The 22,684-nt window shown below is 33.4% G+C and overlaps 1 protein-coding gene across 1 annotated transcript in view; it reads right to left on the bottom strand.

Moving 5' to 3' along the window:
- LOC143252102 (choline O-acetyltransferase-like) overlaps positions 1-22,684 on the bottom strand; it is a 278,304-nt gene that overhangs the window by 175,329 nt on the left and 80,291 nt on the right. The window contains 1 exon segment of the mRNA XM_076503733.1: positions 12,341-12,412. Within this exon segment, the coding sequence (XP_076359848.1) occupies positions 12,341-12,373 (33 nt within the window). The 5' untranslated portion in view covers positions 12,374-12,412.

Genomic DNA, 22,684 nt, shown 5'->3' with positions numbered 1-22,684 from the left:
TAGAAATTCATGATAGGTTCTTATCGTCAACTGATAATTTGAATTAGAAAGTGACATTTTATCGATTTTCACACGTGTTATGTTTCAGTGATTTTACATTATATAGCACTTTAGTGCACTTTAACTTTATGTCTTAGAAGCGCATGTGAAGTACACGGAAGAAATATGTGATTACATTTTATTTACGATAATTACAGTTCTCCCAAAGTGCGTTTAATCTCTAGAAACATCTGAACAAGATTGGTATATCAAATTTTTAAGCCTTTGCTTTAAACACTAGCTTGATAGGTTGAGTCACATTTGATCCCAACATGTTCGTGTTTTTTTACACTGGTCGATACATGAAGCCTCGGAGTCGACTTTTGGCATCCGTAGTGTTGAAAAGGAAACAAGCAAAAAGAATGATTATATTACTACTAGACAAGAGCGCGATTATCTGGACAAGGACGTGATCCGCTTACAAGGATGAGGGCCTGGACCAGTACCGTTAGCGACAGTGGCTGTTCTCGTCATGTTTATAGTTGGCTGCAGGGATTTGCTGCTGGACTGTCTCTCTTTTGGCTTGTGATGGCCCCCGAAGGACACATCTGCCCGATCTCGTTAATTAAACCTATTGCAACGCTGTCAAAGATTCCTCCCCTATCTATTGCTCAGTAAATCTCTCGCTACATGGGAAGAACACGAAGGTAAAAAGGGCTCTTCAGTGCGGTAAAGATTTTAGGTCAGAACAAAATTGCCTCACTAGCCTCCTCTAAACTCGTGGCTAACCCGAGGTGCTCCCAGAAGTAATTTTCCGTTGCCATGGAAACGGCTTTCCTGCTTCTAGGGATTGATTTTGAGTTAATTATCCTTTCCTTTTCCTTCCATTCGACTCAAAAGGAGGTGGAGCCTCTACTACAAAACTGCGTACTGAATTAGGAATAGGCCGAGCTAATCTCCACGTTCAGTAGCCAGTGTTCAATATGGCTGATGAATGATTGAAACTGCTAGCTGATTATTATCACACAACGGTTTCGTCAAGAATTATTGAATATTGTATCACACGTTGTATGTTAAACATTTCTTTTAACCAACGAAGTCCGAAAAATGAAATATTAATATTATATAAAAAAAGACACGATTAACATTTCAAACTATAATCACTTCAATTCTCTAAATGGTCATAATTTCTATAAATCTCGGATAAGAAAAAGAGAAAAAATTGTGTTGAACACGAGAAAAAAATGCCTGTTTAAAGAAAATACGTCGATTATATGTAACACAGAAAAAGGGAAAATAAGGAATGGCCTTACGTAATGAGAAATGCATGAAAAGGTGTGAGAAATAAAATTTAAAATATATAGAAATTAAACTAACAGCCCGGTAGAGGGCAATTTAACAAATATAACTGGAGTGGAAGATGGTGCGAATTTTTACATTTGAACTTCGTTTAACATTTCGAGTTCCCAGGTTACCAAATACAAACAGGAATAAAACACCATGCATAATAAATAGCTTTGTATAAGTAATTGGTAGAAAAACTGAAACGAAACAAGAGACAACTAATTTGAAGGCATCTTTTCTTTTGATAGAAACATTATTACATAATCTAAAGGTAATCCAATTTTTGTGAGAGAAAATAAAGAATAGAAAATATAATTTTAATTATTAATTTGTGATCGAAATAATCTATGATCGAAGTCACTCTAAAATTTAAATGTATTGAAAAAATTGTTTACAGCTTTGAGGAATACAATAAAACGTTTTCGTAATTAGTAAATGTTTTATCACTGCGCAGATTTACGTGTACCTATAACCTTTTCCAATTGTTTGTTTGTTTGTGTTTTTTTTTATTTCGCGCAAAGCTACTCAAGGGCTATCTGCGCTAGCTGTCCCTAATTTAGCAGTGTAAGACTAGAGGGAAGGCAGCTCGTCATCACCACCCACCGTCAACTCTTGGGCTACTCTTTTACCAACGAATAGTGGGATTGACCGCATATTATAACGCTCCCACGGCTGAAAGGGTGGGCATATTTGGTACAACGGGGATTCGAACCCGAGACCCTCAAATTACGAGTCGAACGCCTCAACCCACCTGGCCATGCGGGCACCTTTTTCAATACCAAAGCATACTGTCCCAAGTTTATACCAAAGCATACTGTCCCAAGTTTATATATATATATGTTAGAGTTAGAAAATAAACAGAGATTCTTTAACCCTTTAAAACTTCGAAAAGACATATCTTCGTACATACTATTTCGTATTACGACATTTTACTTAAAAAATATTTAGGAACAGATGTGATCTAGAGGATAGCGCGCAAAGCTGCAGATCTTAAGGTTCAAGATTCAAGCACCGACGTACCCCTGTTTGCATAGTTGATAGCTATGATAGAAGGCTGGTTGCCTTCTCACTGCCCATCAGTTATAAATTATGTGTAGCTATATTGAAATCTTGAAAACATGCTTAAAATCAAATACCACAAGTAGAGCATCATGAATACATTATGTCTATTTTTGGGTAACATTACTCTCTTGGACGTGTTTTAGTAAGTTTCAAAATCCTATTGAAATGTCATATGACAAATATGTTACCGTAATGAAGAGGCTAGCGTTACAAATTCTAAGGTACTGCGTATTGGCAAGTGACTGTTCGTGTTATTTCTTGAATTTCACGCATAACTACTCGAAGGTTATTTATGCCAGTCATTCCTAATTTTCAAGCGATATACAAGCACGAAGGAAATTAATTAACAACTCGTATAACCCACCCGCAACTCCAAAGTGTTTGTTTGTTTTGAATTTCGCGTAAAGCTACTCGAGTCGTCCCTAATTTAGCAGTGCAAGACTAGAGGGAAGGCAGCTAGTCATCACCACCCACCGCCAACTCTTGGGCTACTCTTTTACCAACAAATAGTGGGATTGACTGTAACATTATAACACACCCACGACTGGGAGGGCGAGCATGTTTGATGCGACGAGGATTCGAATCCGCGACCGTCGGATTACGAGTCGAACGCCTTAACACGCTTGGCCATGCCGGACCAGCTTCAAAGTGCAGAGAATGAATTTATTTCTTTTGAAGATGACGAGGCGCGAAAATAAGAATATCAAATCTATAGTTTTAAATATTAATCACTGAACCGCATCATAAATAAAGTATATCTTTCCGCTATGAAATTAAGACAAATAATTAAATATTAACTTCGAGTAGTATAAATAAAATTAAATGATAATAATCATGATTTAGGGTTAACTATTATATAATTTAAACATTATAATTTAGGGTTAACTATTATATAATTTAAACATCATGATTTAGGGTTAACTATTATATAATTTAAACATCATAACTTAGGATTAACTATTATATAATTTAAACATCATAATTTAGGATTAACTATTATATAATTTAAACATCATGATTTAGGGTTAACTATTATATAATTTATTGTGATCAAAACTTTTTTCGCAGTGAAATAAATAAAATTGAAAATCATATAAGATAAACTGAGTTACGAAGCAAAAAACACGTTTGTATCAGGTCTAAAATATTTCTTAGGTTATTTAATTAGCTTTTTGTAGTATTCATTCAATATTATTTCTATGAATTGTCAGTGTCAAACAATAATTCATAGAAATAATATTGAATGAATGCTACAAGAAGTTAATTAAATAATTAAAATAATTTATCACTAAAAATCGTCTGACAGGATATTACGTAATTTGTTATTAGTTTTAGACAACTAAAACATTTTTACCTGAAACTGCATTGTGATAGAACACGTATTTGGGGAAAAAATTTCTGTAAGCCATTTGTATTATTATTTCAGTGAGTGTAATTCGTCATAGCTTTCTCTTTCAAAAGTCTGAGTTTTTCAAAGTTTATTAAAATTAATTTCCGTAGACGAAATATGTACACTGATCTTAAAGAGTTGGATGCTCAATGTGTTTAAGATAAAGACAGAAGAGGGACACTTTGCTGAAACATAGATCTGAAGCCAGTTCTGCCTGAGAAACAAAACTTGTTTGTTTTCTCAGGAGCGACATTGCTGGTGACAATAAGAGGGAGATTAGTCCAGTATAAGTGCAAGTTGTAAATGCTGATGAAACCAGTTAAGATATGAAAAGATATGAGCGAACAGATCAATCATAGTAGAGGCAAGCTGCAGTAAAAAGTTTTAATACAGGAAGATATGGCAAACAGTGAAAAAATTAATAATACTATACGTGTAAATGCGAAACAGACCCGGATAGCCAGGTGTGTTAAGGCATTCGATGCGTAATCTAAAGGTCGCGAGTTCGAATCCCCGTTACTTTTATAGTTATTTGTAGATATTTAGTGGTTGATTTAATATATCTAAAATTATATTTAAGTGCATTACGTTTGAGTTGCTACACTAAATTACATGCTTTCGACAACAATATCTTACGTTTAGAGTATTTTTCTCAGTTTAACAGCTTTCTTATGCCTCGATATCTTACGTTTAGGATATTTTTCTCAGTTTAACAGCTTTCTTATGCCTCAATATCTTACGCTTAGGATATTTTTTTGAGTTTAAGAGCTTTCTTATGCCTTTTAAAATATTCTCTGTTTTAAAGTTATAATTTGTATTAACAAGACAGCTGGTATTGGTATTAAAACTTTAACTAAAATAAACTACAGGATAAAGTTTCGACCTTCCTAGGTTATCTTCAGGTTAACAGGTTCTTTTTGTTAACCTGAATATAACCTAAGAAGGTTGAAACGTTGTTCTGTTTTTTATTTTATTAAAGTTCTAATACCCATACCAGCTAGCTATCTTTAGAATACACTTTTACTTCAAGGGGTTTCTCGTTATCTCGAAGTGTTATAATTTACTTTATTCCTTATAAGTATGACGCATAATCCAAAACTTTTGACAAAAATCACAGAACACTGCATAGATATTTTCATATATTTTATATTTATTTATTTTTATATATTTTATATTCATTTATTTTTATATTTTTATATATTTTATATTCATTTATTTTTATATTTTTATATATTTTATATTCATTTATTTTTATATTTTTATATATTTTATATTCATTTATTTTTATATTTTTATATATTTTATATTTTTATATGTGTTGCTCATTCCTCTTAATTTGTCCGTTTTCTATTTTAAAACACAGACGTGTGAAAATAACATTTCAGATCTATCGTTTGTTTACGTGATTTTGAGCACAAATATTAAGCTATTGATTTCTGACTCTTGGCTTGTCTTATGCGTTTAAATCACAACTTTTAAATCATTATAATGTATACATAATTAGCATTTCAAAGAAACTTTTATATCTCAACATCCATCCCAACTAATGTGTTTTGGTACTGAAGGAAAACTTTTTCTGGCAGCGAAATGGGGGAGATAAGGTATAGACCTGAAATGCTATTGTTATACGATCTGGAATGTCATTGTTACACGATCTGGAATGCTATTGTTACACGATCTGGAATGTCATTGTTACACGATCTGGAATGCTATTGTTACACGATCTGGAATGTCATTGTTACACGATCTAGAATGCTATTGTTACACGATCTGGAATGTCATTGTTACACGATCTAGAATGCTATTGTTACACGATCTGGAATGCTATTGTTACACGATCTGGAATGTCATTGTTACACGATCTAGAATGCTATTGTTACACGATCTGGAATGTCATTGTTACACGATCTAGAATGCTATTGTTACACGATCTGGAATGTCATTGTTACACGATCTGGAATGCTATTGTTACACGCCTTCGATCTGGAATGTCATTGTTACACGCCTACGATGTGGAATTCGAAATGGAGAAAATATAGAAACGTAAAAAAATATTCGGCGTTTAAACTTTCACTGCATTATATGATTTGTCAGGTTTTATTATAATTATTTTGTTGTTTGTATTATGACTTTTTTGGCTATTAACTCCTTTTTTTCCATTACTAAGGTCAGTGTTATGTAAGGAACGTCGGTTGCAGTGGCGAAAGGTGAGAAAACGGCCGGCTTTTGGTCAAACTTAAAGTGATTAAGGGATTACAGCGCTCTAAGACATTAAAAATTTATCGGAGGGACTGGTCGCCTATCTTGTTCAGCCAGTGTATAAGATACAAGATCCACTATGATTATGAAACATTATAACCTAATCAAGAGAAACAGGGATGCAAGGTAAGGAAGAGAGTAAAGAACCTGTTCTGTGTGGATTTGAGAGAGGAGTATAAAAGAGAGGACTCGACAAAGTGAAGGAGAAAGACTGAGAGATGCGAGAGAGAATGAATAAATCGAGAGAGGTAATGGAAGAAAGTAATATACTGTCAATAGGAAACAAAACCTTGTTCTCAATCTGTGTTATTCATTATAATAACAGTTATATTCACATTTGTATGAATAGAATCCTTTTAGAAATAAGTACATCCTAAACAAGGTAGACGAGATAAGGGATAAAAAGTGATCATATCGAAGTGGTGTCACAAATAGAACTCATCAATTGGTTAGGAATAGAAATCGAATAACTATAGAAAATTGTGATATGGAATCACATTATTAGAAGCCAAGAAGGGAAGTAAACTGTACGAACAGTCAATTAGGAGAAGAGAGTAAATTTTCTTGTTGTTCTCATCTTGTATGTTTTACTTTTGACGGTGATTCAGTTAATTATTACTTGGTGAAATTGTGTGATTTATTGTTTAAGATAAACTACACTAACATGGATAAGAAGTTGAAATTACTGACGAAATGTCAACAGGCAAATAAATGTAGAGAATTGGAACATGTATTAGCAATTGGGGAAACATATGTGTGAAGTTTTAGTTGGGACGGGAAACACAATAGATGGTTTAACTAACTGTGAGCTTAGCGAAAACATGGGAAGTGGGAATGGTGTTGGTAAGCCTTCTCACGGTAATTATTCAGAAATTGCTAGTTGATTTTTAAAATGAGACATTTAGAAGCCGAGATAAACGCTTGGAAAAAGATGATTACAACAAAACATTGGGAAAGAAGCCAAGCAAAGACATCCAGAGTTAGGGTTAGAAAGCAGATATAAGTAAATAGAATTCAAATTGATGATCAATGTAAGACAGGGCTGGTAAATATATAAGAACCATTATGTGCAAGCTTGACTTTTTCGAAAGTGATGCAGATGTAGTTTTTGTACTTATGAAAAATAGCGAGAGTAAATGAATAACAGCCACAGGATATGATGAGGAAATTACTTCCTGTGTTATTTTGAAAGACATAATCAACATACAACAAGACTGGGAGCAGAGACTTGTTAAAGTATAGTGTAATAAAATCAGCTACTTTTGAAATATGTGGGTTGAGATCAGAGACTTATCACAAGAAGTTCAGGGAGTTAGAAAAAAATGGCAAATGTTAAAAAGAATGGAAGAAGGCTTCAAATTAAATGTATTGGAGGTTTAAACTGCATTGGAGACATTGACAAGATTGTAGCTTGGAAATCAGAAGAACAAATTTTAAAAACAAAAACTACACAGTTAGTAATGTGATTACCGGTTAGTATGCCACAAAATACATGTCAGACACTGATATTAGCGGTTTAATATGTAGTGACTAAGAAACATACTAGGTTAAAAATAGATTTAAAGCAAGCAAAATTACGTATCAAATACAAATACAATTGGATGAACATTCCTTGAGAACTCAAAGGGGAACTTTTAGACAAAGTGATTTTGTAAATAAGAAAAGAATTTACAAATGTTTCATATGTAGCTAAGTTGGGCATATAGCTGAACAATGTAGGCTGAATAAGAAAACAGTAAAAAATAAACGAGAATATAATTTGTTGTACTGAAACAGTAAGAACTTTTAAAATAAACGTGTAGGAGTGATGATAAACGAACATGACATAGTTGCAAGAGCTACTGGTAGTTGGAAAACTCTAGTGAGAGAAAAGATAATTAACTCACAAGTGATCCCTTATATTTAACCTATCAGGTCATCCCTTAAGTAATGTCCGATTTTAGGTTTAGGAAAAGAGAAATGAATTCAAACTCTTTTAACGTTATTTAATCAATAATGTATGTCCCATTATTATTAATTACTTCCTGCCAATGATTCACAAGCTTCTGAATGCCACTTCTATAAAATTATTGAAGTTTGGAGGAAAAGAATGCAGAGAGGGTAGTTTTGACATCTTCATGTGTTCCAAGCTCTTTTCCATCAAGATAGTTCTGCAAGCTTCGGAATAGATGATAATCAGATGGGACAAGGTCTGGAGAATAAGGAGGATGTGGAAGTTTTCCCCAGTCTTTGCAGATGTGATCCTTGCTGTGTGGGGCCGTGCATTATCCTGGTGTAACACAACACCTTTACGACTGATCAAAGCAGGCCTCTTTTCTTTTAGTGCAACATTCAAGCGATCGAACTGTTGACAATAGAAGTCTGATGTAATCATTACATTGAATGATAGCAACTCAAAGTGGATCACACCAACAATATCCCACCAAACGCTTAACAAGACTTTCCTAGGGTGGAGGTCCATTTTGGGCTGTGCTTTAGCAAGTTTACCTGCACTGAGCCATTGTCTGCTGCGCTTAACATTTTTATAACATACACATTTTTCATCTCCAGTCACTAACCTGTCCAAAAAAGGTGAGTTACGTCACGAGAGTGTAGAGAAATACAAATGTCCACTCTTGTCCTGAGATTGGCTTCTATCAAATCATGGGGGGACCAATTTTCCAAGTTTTTACACTTTTCGAACCTGCTAAAAATGACGATGAACTGTTGAATGGGTTGAATTAAGCTTCTGTGCTGTTTTTTCAACTGTTACAACACAATCTTCATCAAGTGCAGCCAGCACCAAGTCATTATTAAACTCAACAAGATGACCTGAATGTGGCGCATCACTTAAGCTGTAGTCACCTGATCTGAACTTCTGAAACACCTTTGACATTTTCTTTCATTGAGAGACTTCGCACCATAAACACCTTGAATGTTTCGTGTAGTTTCTGCTGCACTATTGCCTTTCTTAAACTCATAAAACATTATATGCCTAATGTGCTCCTCAGACACATCCATCTTCATAAGGGTTTATTTGATTAATGATCTGAAAAAGTGGAGTTGGGTTAGTTTCTTTTATTTGTCTGAACATTTTTATACACGTCCTACTACATATTTTAGTCACTAAATCCTTCTACAAAGACAAAAATGATGATGAACTTTTCGTATTAAATTTTCTGACATTACTTATGGGATGACCTGATAGTTTAGCACCACAGCAGAAGATATTAAGTATACTATATTAAGTATGCTAAAGTTACAATGACAAGTTTTACAAGATCAAATACTCGTATGTAATACACGATATCATACATCCGGTTTTGCTTGGTGATGAAGTGGTATTTCTTGAGTTGTAAAATACATTAGTAGCAGTAGTAATACATAGCGAAAATATATAGGTAACAAATAAGATTAGAAATAATTATGAAATACTGGTAGGAGTTAGTGAAGGAAAAAAGAATTATATATAAATAATTTAAATAACAACAACATTTTAACCGACGTTGACGAAAGGAACTTGACTCGAGAACCAATAATAAAATAGCAATTAGAAGATTCGATTTTTGATAAATGCTGTAATGGAGCCGTAGTAGAGGAACATAAAGTAAATAAATTCGTGATGACGAGAAATCCACTTGAAGTAAAAATGTATCTCAGGATGCATGGTATGGGTATAAACACCAATTAAAATAAAGTAGAGAACAACATTTCGACCTTCTTAGGTCATCTTCAGGTTAATAAAGAGTTAAGGCCCGGCATGGCCAGGTGGTTAAGGCACTCGAGTATTAATCCGGGGGTCGTGGGTTCGAATCCCCGTCACACCATACATGCTTGCCCTTTTAGCCGTGGGGGCGCTATAATGTGACGGTCAATCCCACTATTAGTTGGTAAAAGAGTAGCCCAAGAGTTGGCGATGGGTGGTGATGACTAACTGCCTTCTCTCTAGCCTTACACTGCAAAATTAGGGACGGCTAGCGCAGACAACCCTCGAGTAGCTTTGCGCGAAATTCAAAAATAAAACCAAAACCAAAGAGTTAATTTAAACGTTGTTATCTACTTTATCTTAATAAAAGCTTTAATGCCTCTACCAGCCGTCTTGAGATACAGAAAATGAATACAATCGGGCAAAATTGTTTTCATTGGAGTGAAGGAGTGTTGAGGTGAGATAGTAATGGTAATAGGCGGAAGGAATCAAATAACACTCCTAAATGAATGTAGAGAAATTAGAGCTAGGACATGTTGACTGGAAATGTTGGCATATCGAAAACCAAAGATAGAATAAGTTAAAACTATTACTGACTTCTTAGCAGATTTAAACAACAATTTTGAATCAAACATAATTAAAAACTGCAGAAAATGACAGGAGTAGAAATGAAATACACTAGTCCTTATAAATCTCAAACAATTAGAATGTGTGACAGAACAAATGGAACAGCTAAGACTACGCAAGAGTAATGACGCAGGAACGACTTTTTGTATTGCTTGGATGTTCAAAGACCTCCAAGCTTGGACAGAATTTTCTCCCTTTGAGCTACTATACGGTAGAGATTTCTTTTGGAATTTCGCGCAAAGCTACAAGAGAGCACTAGCCGTCTCTAATTTAGCAGTGTAAGATTAAAAGGGAAGCAGCTAATCATCACCATTAATAAATGGTGACAAACGTATTTACAAAAGAAAGAGATGTCAGCAGCTAAAATCTAAACACTGACTGAACAAATAAGGCAGCCTCTGATTTCAACCATCTTGTTAACTCTGTAATCCCATAGCTCAATAGAAACTGAGCCGTCAGCTTTCTTACTATTTTTTTATTTCAATCCCATATGATGTTTTCTGCAGTTAACTTTATAACAGTTAGCAGCTTTATTTTCAAAATTATTGTTGTTTGAAAGAAGATAAAGCTATACCTATTGCTGTATTCTAATACTATCAAGTGATTTACAACTAACAGCCCCCCGTTAATACAGCGGTATATCTTTGGATTTACAACGCTAAAATCAGGGGTTCGATTCTCCTCGGTGGGCTGAGCAGATAGTCCGATGTGGCTTTGCTATAAGAAAAACACACAACTAAGGGACTGTATTTTATTGTTTTCAAACCCTCGAGCAGGTTTGCGCGAAATTCAAAACAAACAATATTTATATATTATATAATATTCAATTATATTTACCTCGTGTCTTCTCACTCGATTAAGTTTATCCACATGTTTTTTTTGCTTTTAATATTTTTTCTTTCTTTCTTTAGGAACTTATCATATGTGCTAACAGTCTAAATGATTAATTTTTCTTTTAGACGAAATACTTCACCACAGTGTATTTACAACGCTTACCAATGAAGATAATTTACGTGTAAAAGATACTATTTTGAAGGACACAAGTTGATGTTCCGAATATAAGAAATACACGTCGTTAACATATCTTTGTGTTAAGCACCTAAATGCATTCTCTTCGCAGTTCTGTTGTCATTGTGATACTCATACGTGTCAAGCGGTATTACTGGCAGTAGCGAACGGGAAACAACACATACGCAAAGCGCTTTTGACAGGAAACTGGTGTTGATCTTGTTACGAAAATAAATTTCTACTTTATTAACTTCACGTTGACATTTATCAATAATAGTTGACTAACCCACTGAGCTTCAATCTTAACTCAGTGTTCTAGGGAATTAAACATTTAATTAACACTAAAATTTAACTTTATACTGCAGTTTAATGTTGTAAAAATCCCTCACATCTTCAGCAGTGACTTTAGAGATTCCTATACATTCTGGCCTGCAATGAATTTTATTCACAAAATAAATTATAAGTTAAAAAAATATATAAATTAGAACCCTAATGTAGCAGTTATTGGACATTTCACATTAAAATGGCACTGTCAGAAAACACCTGAAAGCTTTATAAGTTTCGGAATCATGTTTATGTTTGCTTGCATTTATCTTGCACGAGAAAAAACGAGATGTGTTATGACACATTTAAATAAAAAGAATAAACAGTGGTTGAAGAAACATTTGCTGTATTTCTGAATACAATCAAATTGATTAAGAAATATATGTATTTATATATTAAGAGAGTTATAAAAACACTACCGAACCGATATTTTTAAGTTGTTAACTTAGATTGAAGAGACCATTCTGTACAGTTAATATTAAGCAACTTTTATTTCGTTACAGACTTTATCTTAGTATTTCTTTCAATAATACGTGAAAACTTAATAATGCGACAGCGTCAGAGTAGAAAATAAAATTTTTCTTCTTTGCATTCTTGCTGATGGAACAGTAAGTTTTTTTCTTTCATGTAAGCAAACAGCAAGTAACTCGATATTAACTTACCTGTTTTATTGACTCTTGCTCAACATTTGCCATTATGAATCTTTCAATCTTTGGTATCTGCCAGATTTCTTTCTGAAATACCAAAGTAAATGATTATGAAATTGAAGATTGGTTCAAATAACATACAAATTGTTGTTGTTTATTGTCTCTGTAAGTTTTTATTGTGATATCCTGTTAAGAATAATAAATTCGTAGATCATCTAATTAACTTCATTCCATAAAAACTATTTTTAAAGAAAAAGAAACATCCATTTTAAAGCCAGTACAACTAAGGTGACTGTAAAGTATTATTCAGATTGATATTTTCAATATGAACGACTCAGTGTCCTTTAGACTCAAATGTAGACATCCCTAACATTAAACTACTGAGAAAAAAGATAGTCAAACATGCTTTGATACGAATAAGGGCCTGGCTGTTTATTTTAAAACACACCACAGTTAAACGGAATTGCAGCACGAGCCTTAGACCTAATCAGTTGCTCGAACAATATCCTATAAAAGCTGGAGTAAATGAACATATAATTTAAAATGTTAGACTTTACCAATTCTATAAATAAAGATAAATGCGAGACAAAAATATGGAAATTATTCAAAAACGATGCTGTTCATCATTACATGCGTCTCAAAAGCTGTCAATTTCTACAAAGAAGACACAGTTTTCGTAGAGACTGTAAATGCACCATAGTAAATTACCTGGTCTTTTATATTTACGGTAAATAATAGCTGAGATCGATACATGTGATATAAGCGACGTTAAAGGTAATAAAAATCGAAAATGAAACGTCCACACATTTTAGTGACAAAAACTTTAGTTTAATCATAGAAAATACAAATGTTTTAAGACATAAACAAAACACGTTAAAATTAAACAAAATGCGCTGCATATTTCAAGAAACGATCCTAAGGTACAAGCTACAACTTAAAATTACAAAATGTATCCCAAATTTTGGAGGTGACTGAAGAAGTAGGACCCACACTGCGTTGGGAATACACCGTCTATCAGTCGTAATCTCCAATTAGCTAGTCTCGCATAAGAATATTAGAAATTTATAAATTAGGAGAGCGAGATGTGGGTGCTCAAGCCCACAATGTCCCACATCTATATCACCCTCTACTGCCTGCAGATAGTTGTGGGAAGGTGACTGCTCTCCCAAGTTAAAATAAGAATAAGATAAACATAAAAAGATGAAAAAAAAGAATAAAAAATAAGAAAAATAAGGTACTATCATTAAGGGGTAAGTAAGATAAAACTTACATTTTGAAGTTAACATTCCTACTCCCAATATAGCGCTAATTAACACGACATCAGTGAAGTGATAGTTTACTGTACCTTCTAGTATATATATTTGTAAACATAACTCTATAGATAAGTATTCTACGCATTTTTAACATAGGCTTTAAATATTGTACTACACTAACGTAAAATGACAAGAGTATTGATTTTATTACGAGAGTGCACCAAACATATATGTACCTGCTTTTGGCACATGAAACACGTAAACTACTAATGGCTTGTGATATATATAAAATATTCATAGTTTAAGTTCTGTACTTATTTGTTTTAAAGGTTTCATAGAACAAAAGCTACACCAGATTCTCTGCACAAATATTGTATAAACAAGCGTCAATTATCAACATGTTTATTTTCACCACTTAATATACAACATAAAGTGTTAATTTTAAAACGCTTAAGTCATTCAAATTTGTGCTGTACCATCAACGAGTATGGAAGACGTTATTACTATTACTATTAATACTGATTAACAAGTGTTGTTTCAATAATATATTAACGTGTTAATTTTAAAACACGTAACATGCTAAAAATTGTTCATCAGATAATTCAAACATTTACATGCTCATTGCACAAAGTTGTTATTAAATTAACACTGTAGATGTCAGTAATATTGTTGGGTGATTAAACTTTTCGTAGGTATACTGATTTGCGCATGATGTTACTGCAAGAAAAAGAGAGACGTAAATTTCATATTATGAGTTTATTTATTTAAATTTTATGTACACGTGGAGTCACATTCATAAATCCTTGATAAAAAAGTGAATAGATAGAATTTAATTTTGGGATGACAAATGTGCATAATAAATATAAAATATTTTGTAGATATGAAACTTTATTTGTGAAAAGTACAAATATTAATACTCATTAAATAATCATATAAATTACTAACTTCATAAAATCTGAAAATTTTTTATAATTGTAATTTAATGTACAAATCTACAACCACTCAGTGTTGTATATTCCAAACACTTGTGAATAAATGGTTGGATATTGTAAATCAAACACATAGTATGTTGCAATTAATAACAAAACATTGCTTATTAGTCCAAACAATCTTTATGTTGCCCCCAGTGTTTGCGGACTTACAACGCTAAAAACCAGGTTTCAATACCTGTGATGCGCAGAGTACAGATAGCCCCTTGTGTAGCTTTGTGCTTACTTTAAAACAACAACATATGCTGTTAAAACTTTTTCTAAACTGTTTGTAAATACTACCAGATGGCGTGCATCCTCATCTGCTGAATTCTAAATTTTTTTGTGAGATTGTATCAATATGGTAAGTGCTCTAAAAAACAAAGAAACGTTTGTTTGGTTTGTTTTTGAATTTCGAAGAAAGCTACACGAGAGTTATCTCCGGTAGCCGTCCCTAATTTAGCAGTGTGAAAATAGAGGGAAGACAGCTAGTCATCATCACCCACCGCCAGCTCTTGGGCTACTCTTTTACCGACGAATAGTGGGATTGACCGTCACATTATAAAGCCCCCACGGCTGAAAGGGCGAGCATGTTGTACGCGACCGGGTTGCGAACCCGCGACCCTCAGAGTAGGAGTCGCACGCCTTAACACGCTTGTCTGTGCCGGGCCACGAAGAAACGACAAGAACGTATAATGTAACAATGAATAACGACAAGAACGTATAATGTAACAATGAATATTGTAAAACCTAGCTGATGTTATTTTCTTTATGTACTTTCAACATAAACTGTCGGTATCAATTCAGCCATCTTGGATTTCCTTTTCAAAAGCAAAAAACTGTTTTGCATTATTCTTTTGGCGCCTTTTAATGTGCTAAACATGAATTGCATACTTAAAAAAAACATCTATGAAAACATGAATCAATTAATTTATACTGTACGCAAATTACTCATAATTTTAGCTGTATCGTGATTGAGAGGCTGTAATCCATTGATAGCATGAGAAAATGTTGCTAAATTACAAGAAATATGGCAAAATGACCACCAGTCACCCACATTTGATACTTCAACAAAGAGATGCTTATTGCTTCGCTCCATTACTGTCTGCTATCACTTTCTAGAATACGAAAGGCATTCTGAAGGAATCCATTTATCATAGAAGGTAACATTTTGAAAGTCCCAAAAAAACGTAAAAAATGAAGAGAAAGAAGTTTCTTCCACGTTCTTCCCATAATGTGTCCTGAGAATAAGGACTTTCAATGCACTTATCGCATAATTGTATAAATTGTATCGCATAAAGTATAAATAACTGAACGTAATCAAGAAATATGTCTTGAACCCAAATATATTTTATTTGTGGAACATTTCGCGCATGCCTATAAATTATAATTTTAATATGAATTACTTAAAAAAGATAACACAATTAAACGTTTCGTTGTTACTCATGGAATTTAGGTAAAAATAACGTATGGAAAATCGGATCCATTTTGTTTGAAGACAAAATATTAATAAACAAGTGGCCTCCGTTGTGTATGTTTTTTGGAATTTCTCGCAAAGCTACGCGAGGGCTATCTGCGCTAGCCGTCTCTAATTTAGCAGTGTAAGACTAGAGAAAAGGCGGCTATTCATCGTCACCCACCGCCAACTCTTGGGTTACTCTTTTAGCCATGAATAATTGGATCGACCGTAACATGGTAACGACCCCTCGGCTGAAAGGGTGAGCATTTTTTGGTGTGACGGGGATTCGAACCCGCGGCCTTAAGATAATAAAACGAACGCTTAACCCACCTGACCATGTCGGGCGCCGTTGTGTGTGACTATTTTAATCGGATATATCTAATAACTTTCGAAATACATTTTACAACGGTTTGTGAGCATAATGAAACATCTTAATACATGTTTCGACAGGATATTTGCCTGTCTTTATTATGCTGACAAATCACTTTGCCTTATATAAACAGTGATCTTAGCATAATATGCTTTCCTACTCAAATATTTCTTTTGATTGAACGTCGTATGTAATATTAAAAAAGGGTAGTATGGTAACTTCCGATTTTCCTTCTTCAGTCTTCTAGATACTAATTTTGTGTAAAAAGTTATTCAGACGTTCAAGTACGGGATTCAATCCCAGCTTTCCTTTTTTTTTCTCAAACGCTCGAGACATTAGTGGTAGTAATTACAACTAAATTTTGCTAATCTATAATTCACCGTTAATTAGTTTAAAACTTCTCTCACCAGGTAGAAATTTCGGCAGCACAGTCTTGCATGTTATTACCGTGTCTATCATCATAAACCATGACAGAACATGTAACGGAAGGTTAAAAACAATGGTAACAAGAAACACAAGTGTGGCTCAAACATGCAGTTTTACAGAACACGAAAACGAGTACATTAGGGAGACCAAATGTGAACCTTTATCACATAATAATAACCAGTGTTCAGTAAGTTTCGTTAATTTAAGTTGTTTTTGTTCAAAAATGTCTTTCATCTCTGTATTTCTTTGTGTGAATACAAATACATGCAATGTATAAGAAATTCGTAGAACAATCGTAAATTAACACATATTTTAATTCTAATACAATTAACAATGATGGATAAACTACCCATGGATTTAAAAAGAAGCAATCTGTAATAAATAGTTAACCTACCCAACTTTCAAAATGATCTGTTGTCAAAGAAATAAGTTGAAACTTGTCGTTCAGGCGATATGTTAACTTTCTTTGTTAATTACTATCAGAATAACTGATGCTAAGAAGGCTGTAAGTGGACATAGTTTACCAACCAAACTTGCAAAATGATCTGTTGTCAAAGAAATAAGTTGAAACTTGTCGTTCAAGAGACATGCTAACTTTCTTTGTTAATTACTATCAGAATAACTGATGCTAAGAAGGCTGTAAGTGGACATAGTTTACCAACCAAACTTGCAAAATGATCTGTCGTCAAAGAAATAAGTTGAAACTTGTCGTTCAAGAGACATGCTAACTTTCTTTGTTAATTACAGTGAGAATAACTGAAGCTAAGAAAGCTGTAAGTGGATCTTTATAAGTACTTGCTGTAGAGTCTCTTGTAAAACATCGGTATCGAATTTCCATTAAGAGATAAACGCTGGTGTTAATTAGATCCGTTACAGGTACAACACAAACAATTTAAAATTTCCAAAGCTACGAATCGAAAATGTAAATTTTCTAACTAAAGAAATATCAATTTGTGTCGCATCAGATCACAGAAAATTAAACAGAAGTGAACAAAGTTATGAGATGTTATTTATTTATTATTCTGTTTATATGTTATTCATTGTATACAATTAATAATATTTTTCCATGCAATTAGAAAATTTAATCAAAGAGATAGAGAGAGAAAACAAGATGATTTAACAGAAGAAAAAGAATAAAATTAATTTGTAAATTTAAAAAAAAATTATTTAAACAAATAACGTTTAATACTATACCACAATATTAACACACTAATGCGTTATTTATTGAGCCAAGATATATTGTTTAAACACTGATGTTAGCATAATCAATACTCATGTCTTTTGTTTTGTTTTTGAAATAACAGTTGGCCCGGCATTGCCAAGCGTGTTAAGGCGTGCGACTCGTAATCTGAGGGTCGCGGGTTCGCATCCCGGTCGCGCCAAACATGCAAGCCCTTTTAGCCGTGGGGGCGTTATAATGTGACGGTCAATCCCACTATTCATTGGTAAAAGAGTATCCCAAGAGTTGGCGGTGGGCGGTGATGACTACCTGCCTTCCCTCTAGTCTCACACTGCTAAATTAGAGACGGCTAACGCAGATAGCCCTCGAGTAGCTTTGTGCGAAATTCCAAAACAAACAAAGAAATAACAGTGTAACGATTCCTGATGTTAAACTGATAGATTAGAGCAAAGGTAAAAGACAATTCTTAGGATACGCTCATCTGATCGATAAGGGGGAAGTGACTGTCACTTTTGTATCGCATTAGGCCTCAGTGTACAGGTTTCTTTACTAAATTAAGAAGAACGTGAACCTAAATCCTTCAGATTCCTAGTCTGAGCATAATAATCAACATTCTACACTTGGCCAAGGAGGGATTCTAATATTCGCTTTACATAAAACTCCATTTCACAGGATTTTCAGTTAACTAACACGTGTTGTCAAAACTCAAAGTAAACACGTATGATGAAAAATAATTGTAATGTAATTGTGAAAACTCCTCTTGATATAGTTGGCTTACAAATAAGAACAGCAGGAACAAGCAAGTTCTATTGAATTTCCCAAGTGAATACGTTTGATAGTTTTCGATAATAGTGCGTCATAATATTTGAATTACCCTTTGAAGTTAAATATAAAGATAGTTATTTCACAGAAATCTATACTTTCTGGATAAGAGCCGCCCCCTATTAGCACAGCGGTATGTCTGCAGACTCACAATTTTAGAAACTGGGTTTCGATACTCGTAGTGGGCAGAGCACAGATAACCCATTGTGTAGCTTTGTGTTTAATTCCAAACACAAAGCAATGAGAGCTGCATCTCCATCTCTCATTTAAGAAGCAGCACGGATTAGTTTAGTTTCTTTGTTTTTGAATTTCGCGCAAAGCTACACGAGGGTTACCTGCGTTAGCCGTCTCTAATTTAGCAGTGTAAGACTAGAGGGAAGGCAGCTAGTCATCACTACCCACCACCAACTCTTGGGCTACTCTTTTACCAACGAATAGCGGGATTGACCGTACATTATAACGCCCCCACTTCTTAAAGGGCGAGCATGTTTGGCGCGACGGTGACTCGAACCTTCAATCCTTAGACTATGAATCGAACGCCTTAATCCACTTGACTCTGCCGGACTGTTTAGTTTAGTACAATTACCATCGAATTATAGACATAGCTTATTGTAAAAAGAAGAAAGTATTGTTTTTAGTCAAATTTACATGCGTGAAAAGATAATGTACAGCAGCTTACGGTTTGGCCGTTTGTGCTTGTCTTTATTATGTTCAAGCGAGAATCTTTAAAAAGAGATTTTTACATTATGTAAAATGTGAGACGACAAGGAACTTAACACACATAGGATGTGAAGCTATGATCGCTTAGTTTGCAGAAGATAATCATATCAAATCTTATTTCCGAGTTTACACTCAATTTGACTTTTGTATTTTATGTCTTATCGTGCTAAGTAGTAGTAATTTTAAACAATGATATATTTCACTCCATTTCACAGTGTAGCCTGTGATTGTGACATGTTTATTGTTTGTAGTAAACAGCTGTTTATAAAACCTAACATGTTATGCATGCACTTTAAGCAATCTTTCTTATTTATTTTGTGTCGCTTATCCTAAGGTATGAGAGAACTTAAATCATTACATGTTTTATTTCTCTTTTCTTTGTAGTTATAAATTATGCTCTTTTTAGTAAATTAATTATTTTAACAATTTTTAGATAGGTTACTTTGACAGGTTTTTAGTAGTGTTATTTTTGAAGTTGTTTTACGTATAGCTGTTTCTAAGAGTCTTTTGCTTTAAAACATTTTCAAGCTAACCTTATCAATTATTTTCCAATCTTACCAGAGCCAATGGTGTAATAATTTTGAATAAGTTATGGGATAATAAAAATATATTTTTCTTTTCAAAATATATTCAATATAAAAAAATTGTTATACGATTTTACATTTCAAACAGAAAATAAGCTAACATCTACTTTAGTTACGTAGTTGTGTGGTCTGGATAAACCCATTTGATCAAATGAATGTTTTTTAACTTCTGCTACCACAAGTAAGCCAATTTCTAAGTTCGAAAACCCAATTTGTGAGTCACAGCAAAACTAAATTTGACTATTTGCTGTGACTGTCGCAGGAAATCGAGCCCCGGAGTTTAAAGCTTTAAGTCCGTAAACTTACAGTTGTGAATCTGGAGACTTTCTTTGACAAAAGATAAAATCCTATTTATACGTATATGTAAGTCAGAAATTATTGTAATCACTAGAATGTATTACATTAGTTTTCTTAGGAAAATTGAATGAAAATTATTATTCATTCAAAACGTAACACTGTTGAATCTGGATAGAGGAAGCTGTTAGACTTAGAGTTATCATATGACAATAGTTTAGTTAATATTGTAATATTACCATGCAATGTACAATTATTACATTATCATATATAATTTTTTATGTTCAGAAAATGGATGCATCAATGTTTGATAGGGAAAGGAAGAAAAAACACTTGTTTATTCCTATTGACGAAAGCGAATATGACCGAAATGTTAGTGTCCCATGTGACAGAGAATGTGTCATAAACCCATCAACGAAACCATCCAAAACGAGACAAAGACGGTAATCCAATAATACAGACTTATAAATTCAAATATTTACGTGTTTTTAATTTAATATTTAAGATAAATTACGTATCTTGTTTTATTTGTATGATTATTTATTGATATATTGTTCAAAAATGGAGAGTATACACAAATGTATCATTAAATATCCATTAATATAAAACACATATATGCATATATATTTATCCAGGGTTCTTGTATTTCCTTCCTTTTGAGACTTCCAATAATTTTCATATTTCTAAATCTTTCAATGAGAAAGGCTTTAAGCTATTTTGCTGAACCATTGGGGGGTACTGAAACCCCTCTTTTAATATTATATTTTCGTAATTATATTGTTATGCCACTGGAGGGCCTAGGTGTTAAGACCAATCGGAATATTTTTTACATTTTATTATTGTAACTTGAACCTATTTTTGTGACAAGAAAACTTTATTGGGATCTAAAAGCAGATTGGTTAAAACAATAGCCTTACATTTCTCTTATTTTACAGTTTTTTAATAATTTGTTTAAATTTTTAGATTGTATAATACAGTTTTTGTATGGTTTTGTTATTCTTTTTATTTCTAGTTCATTTTATTAAACAATGGCCAGGTTGTTAAGGCACTCGACTCGTAATCTGAGAGGTGAGGGTTTGAATCTCCGTCACACCAAACATGTTCGCTCTTCCAATCGTGGGGGCGTTATAATATTACAATCAATCCCACAATTATTTGGTAAAAAAGTAGATTAAGAGTTAGCGGTGGTTGGTGATGACTAGCTGCCTTCCCTCTAGTCTTAAGCACCTAAATTTGAAACGGCTAGCCCAGGTAGCCCTCGTGTAACTTTGCACGAAATTCATAAAAAACGATTTACTGGCGTTACTTTACTCACTTTAAGAATACCAGTACCTTTAAGTTATCCGATAGCATTAGAGCTTTCAGTGTTGTTCTTTATACGAATAAAAAAAATAAAAAAACATATATATGTATGTATGCTAGAATCATCAAACATTCCTCCATTTTGAGTGTAACATTTCGAAACTTATTACGAAATGCTCATGGATAAAGTGAAACTATCTGGCAATCCTTCATTATATTTAGGCTAATAGTAGTGGTAATTTATTAATTAAGTTTATAAGCTTTGACAAAAGTATTTTTTATGAATAAGTATATTAACTTATTTGAAGGGGACGTAATAGGTTTCTCAAATACTTAATAAAGAAAACAACAACTGAACATTTGCGTTCCAAATCCTATAACAATCTTCACATACACGCTTATTTGAGCATCACATTCATAGCTAGGAAATAATTATTACTTGATTCACAAAGAGAACATTTATCATTCACTAAAGTCTAATAGCATAGAATAAACTTTCTAGTCTTAATAATATATTTTTAAATCCACGTAAGGTTTCAACTATATTGTGCTTTTGTTAATTTCTGAATCCGTAAAACGTTTGGTTAATTGATTTCAAACATCTACATATTGTTATATTAACTGCATCGTCGTCTCTATTCGGTTCCATAAGGCTTATACTATTTTGTTTACTCAGCTTTAATGAATTATATTCCAGGACTTACATCGCTCAAAAACGGGCTTCGATATCAATAATGGATAGAACACAAACAGCTTATTATGTGGTTAACTTCAAACGAAACAAGCAATTCAAATATTGTAAGTTTCTCGCAGTTTTAACATTAAAGTCATTAATGTAATGAATTCAATCTTTTACTGTTTTCTAGTACAATTATATTAATTTCGTGCCAAGCTACACTAGGGCTATCTACGATATCCGTTCCTAATTTAGCAGTGTAAGACTAAAGTCATCACCTCTCATCGCTATCTCGTGGATACTCT

The sequence above is a fragment of the Tachypleus tridentatus genome, chromosome 6, assembly GCF_004210375.1.
Source record: "Tachypleus tridentatus isolate NWPU-2018 chromosome 6, ASM421037v1, whole genome shotgun sequence".
NCBI classification, from domain to species: Eukaryota; Metazoa; Arthropoda; class Merostomata; order Xiphosura; family Limulidae; genus Tachypleus; species Tachypleus tridentatus.
This window is presented reverse-complemented; position numbering and strand designations above follow the sequence as displayed.